The sequence below is a fragment of the Lactuca serriola genome, chromosome 2 (assembly GCF_051521515.1).
Source record: "Lactuca serriola cultivar US96UC23 chromosome 2, Lser_US96UC23_V15, whole genome shotgun sequence".
Classification (NCBI taxonomy): domain Eukaryota; kingdom Viridiplantae; phylum Streptophyta; class Magnoliopsida; order Asterales; family Asteraceae; genus Lactuca; species Lactuca serriola.
In genome coordinates this window covers 116550908-116555821 of record NC_136409.1, presented here as the reverse complement: position 1 = coordinate 116555821, position 4914 = coordinate 116550908, and the positions used below count along the sequence as shown (strand labels likewise).

Genomic DNA, 4914 nt, shown 5'->3' with positions numbered 1-4914 from the left:
CGAATTTGCAGGAAAAAATCACCCGATCTGCTTCAAATTTGAGTTCTTGGTTTTAGCACATGATTTTATCCCATTGCCTCCATCCTCTACATGCTCTGAAAAGTTCAACATTTGATTCCTTTTGTGAATCTAAGCTTTATTTGATCTTAATTGTTGTTTTTTTTTGAAGCACAAATATTATTGTAGGTTTGAGTTGAAGCCGGAGCAAGGGTTAAGGACGGTGGTACTAAGGATGGCGTTGGAGGCTATGGTGGTGATGAAGGCAATTTTAATGGTGGTGAGCTCCAACGGTGGTTGCAGGTGGTGCGAATGGTAGTTGCGGTGACTTTAATGGAGGTGAGGGGTTTAATTCCGACGAGACAATGGGAGAGAAAATGATGGGGATGGGGAGTTTGGTAACCAGGACTCCGGTGAAGGTGGTAGTGGTTGCGATCTACATGACTCCAACGAGAATGGTGGCTGCTGATGGTGGTTCCAAACACTGGTGATGCACACTAATAAGAGTGGGGAATGAGTTATTTGTTTTTATTTTTTGATTTGAGTTAAAAAAAAAAACAAATTAAATTAGTTTATGTATTTCAACAATTAAAGAAAATGAATAATATAAATTATAAGGGTATAACCGTATTTTTAAATGTATAGAGACCAAAACCAATAAAAAGATCTAATTTTAGGTCCGTGATATACCATCAAAATCTTTTCGATCAAAAACACATAATTTTAAGAGACAATTTTTACGATTTTTGTCATACATTTATAATTTTCTATATAAAAAAAACAAATATATATATATTTGAACATTAATTTTGAGGGTATATTTTTCTTAGCTAGGGACCCATTCTCAATAAATTACTCCTGAAATGGCTAAAACCCTCGAATCATCTTTTCCCCATAATTCTTTCTTCCCCCAAACAATTCTCTCTCTTTCTAACTCAAACGGCTTCTTCTTCTTCTTCCCTCTTCCTCCAACCAACAACCGAGAACCATCGTTCTCTCGCACTCAAATGATGACTCTGGGAGCATAAAATCAGTTGCGCAATTACAGAGTAGAAACTGAGAATTAAAGATGGGAAAGTACATACAGAGGAACTCAAAGACTGCCAGGAAGGTTTCGATAATGGATATACCTTCTCATGGCGGCGTCCGTACCCGCGCCAGAACACTAGCTCTCCAGAAAGCTTCCTCCGCCGTGTCGCCGGGTGCTGGTTCCTACATTCAACTCCGTAGCCGTCGTCTAGTCAAGCCAACTCCTTCAAACATACAGAAGGAGAACCGTGTTCCACCAAAACCGAATAAACATTCTTGCAAAGGAGCCGGTTCTTCGACACTGAACGTTAATTCTCGGAATTCTTCTCGGTCTGTTAAGAAATTGGTGCATAGGAAAGACGAGATTCGTCAAGAAATCGAGATTACGGATGCTGAGGATGTGGGAATCGATGACGAAGCTTCATTTGGTGAGAACATGTTGGAAATTGAAGGTAGAGAAAGGTGGGTCTTACATTCTTTTCTTCTCTGTTTAATTATTTTGCTTGAATGGTATTCGTAAATTAGGGTTTTGCTTGTTCTTCCCAGAGTTTTCGTTTTTTCAGGGGTTTGACTATATATTTTGTTAAATTCAAATTTTTTTTAGGGGTTTTCCCGAATCAACTCTCAATTAACGAATGGTGGTGTTTGTTCGAATCTTTTTCGTTTCCTTTTGCTTAAATTCATTTCAAATTTCATTATTAGGGTTTCTTTTCAAGCAAATTTCTTAACTCGAGAGTTTTTTAATTTTATAATTGTACCTTTTTCCCGATTCGATTTTCTGAATTAGTTTCTCATTTCCTGAAATTTTTTTCTTAATTATGCCGCTTTCGGCTAAAAGCTTATAATAATTTCAATTTGTCAGTCTGTTTCGATTCAAAATTTTGTTTTTTGAAATGATTGGGGTTTTGAACATCTGTTTATCGGGTATATATATTTTCTTTCTCTGAAAAGTCTCTTCCAAAAGGGTTTTTCTACTCTCTGTCATTTTTAGATTGTTTCATACTACTCGATAAATAAAGTCATCAAAAAATTTCTCACTTTTAAGAAAAGAAAAAAAAAAAATCCCAAGTTTTGAATACGAAAACAACATCAAGGAAGAAATCATGGTTTATTTTTGCTATATAGTTTATTAAAATGGATTAATTCATAGACGCGATATTACCATGAATATAAATTTCTGATTTTTATACATTTTCTCTGTTATTTCATTGTCTTGTTTAACCTTAAAAACTTAGTTTCCGATAACGATTTTACTCCTTTACACATTGCGACTCTTTTATTGCAAATTTTCAGTATATATAACAACTTCTTTTCCATTTTAAACACCTATTAAAACCCTATAGTATTGTTTTTTCTTAATTATATCTAAAATTATAAATACCAACTGTGTAGAAATTCTGTAGTTGATTCTAAATCTGCTTGAAAACTAGAATACCCTTTTGGCTCTAGTCTTTGGTTTTTATATCATATTTAAAAAAACCCTTGAAACAATTACAAAAAGGAATCACCTTTTTACTATTCAATTTCATTTCATTGGATACCTTTGTGATACTTAAATCATGCAAGATTATACTTCATGATTATTTTTTTATCGGGATCACAACTTTTTTACTATTATCTTAGCATTGTGGGGCCCCAAATGTATGTGGGAATCAAATTTTACATTATCTTGTATGAACACTTTTACTTTATTTAAATCAAATAGTGTTTGCAACTTGCAAACAACCCCCTTTGAAATTTATATGTTAACTTTTTTTTTTTTTAAGTAATTTCCATTTGTGACTTGATTTATGTTTTTTTTTGACTTAATACATAAGAAATGTCTTAATATATATATATATATATATATATATATATATATATATATATATATATATATATATATATATATATATATATATATATATATATATATATATATATATATATGAAGTTTCTTTTTAACTTGACACGTATGAATTACATATAAACAAAGGGTAAAATGGTCATTTACTCAAATTCAGACAAATATAACGTGTTTCTTTTTGCCTTAATACATATGGTATATAAAGTTGTTTCTTTTAACTTGATACATAAAGAGTGTATAAACCATTAAAGTGTGAATTTGAAACATATAAACAGAAGGGTAAAATGGTCATTTACTCACATTCAAACAAATGTAAGGTGTTTCTCTTTCGTATATAAAGGTGTTTCTATTTAACCTGATACATAAAGAGTGTATAAAAACCATTAAAATGCGGATTTGATACATATAAACAACAGAAGGGTAAAATGGTCATTTACTCACATTCAGACATTTCGTTTTATACAGGAGTATACGCGAGACAACACCATGCAGTTTGATTAGGGATCCAAACACTACAAATACTCCAACTTCTTCTACAAAGAAGACTTATTCTACTAATTCCAATTTAAGAGTACAAATTCCACCTCCAAGACTCATCCCTACAACACTTGAAATGGAAGAGTTCTTCACCGAGCCAGAAAAACACCAACAAAAACTGTTTATCGAGAAGTATATACATATACATTTCAAAATTACCTTTTTACCCTTTTCTTTTATATCATTTCTTATGCGATGTGAAAATTGTTTTGTAGGTATAACTTTGATCCGGTGAATGAAAAGCCTCTCCCTGGGCGCTATCAATGGGTGAAAATGGATAATTAAGTTTGAAAGGGTAAAATAGTAATTAGGGTATCTTTGTAAAGAAAGAAGTAGGAGGAATGAAAGAGTTAATTAGGTTAGGGTGTAGATTAATGATCTGTAGTATAAGAGAAAAAAAAAAGAAAAAAACAGGTTAATTTTCTAACAGATCATCTACTAACAGGGGAAGAAGAAGGTGGTGGTGGTTTGAATGAATGAATGAATGACTCTTAGGTTTTATTTATACTTCCTTTGTTTATACACTTTGTACTCATGGGAAAGTTTAAGACACCCCCCTCCCCTTAATAAAAATGACAATATTACCCCTATCTTTATTCATCCTTATATTTATTATGTGTTTAGTGTGTTTACTTACATTCATGAATGTGGATACAATGAAGTGAAAATTGAGTTGTATTTGGATGATATTGTTATGATTTAAAATACAATTTTTTAATAGGAAAAAGTAATTGAATCGATTATGTGAGATACAATTCTATAATATGAAAAAGTGATGGAATGTTATATAACAAATAAATCAATGAATCGATTATGTGAAATACAATTTTTTAGTATGAAAAAATAATCGAATTGATTACATAAAATACGAATCTATAATGGGAAAAAGTAATAGAATGTTTTGTAACAAATAAAAATACGATTCTATAATTGGAAAAAGTAATAGAATGTTATGTAACAAATAAATCAAAGAATATATTATGTAAAATACAAATTTTTAGTAGGAAAAAGTAAACGAATTGGTTACAAAAAATACAATTCTATAATAGAAAAAAAGAGTAAATTATATGAATGGTCCTTATAGTTTGGGGTAATTTGTATGTTTGGTCCCTAACTTATTTTTTTTAATCGGAACGTCCTTACAATTTTTTTTTTTGCGAGCTTGGTCTCTGTCTTATCTAAAACGACTATTTTGCACTTGATTTTTTAATTTATTTAAATAAACACATCCCCGACCTCACTTTCACGTCATCTTATTTACCTTATCTATCCCACCTTATTTAAATAAATTAAAAATCAATGACAAAATAGTCTTTTTACGTAAGACAGAGACCAAACGTGCAACAAAAACAAACTGTAAGGACCTTTCGAATTAGAAAAATAAGTTATGGACCAAATATATAAATTACCTCGAACCATAGGAACCATTATTGTAATTTACTCTAGAAAAAAGTAACAGAATCTTATATAACAAATAATAAATGAAATAATATTGCTATTTCATG

At 30.9% G+C, this 4914-nt stretch overlaps 1 protein-coding gene across 1 annotated transcript; it reads left to right on the top strand.

Moving 5' to 3' along the window:
- Positions 1-872: 872 nt before the first annotated feature.
- On the top strand, positions 873-3999 carry LOC145086670 (cyclin-dependent kinase inhibitor 4-like). Its single transcript, XM_079024494.1, has 3 exons — positions 873-1488; positions 3338-3541; positions 3625-3999. Exons 1-3 carry the CDS (start codon positions 1067-1069, stop codon positions 3692-3694), a joined length of 696 nt encoding a protein of 231 aa, XP_078880620.1. The 5' UTR covers positions 873-1066; the 3' UTR covers positions 3695-3999.
- Positions 4000-4914: the final 915 nt, after the last annotated feature.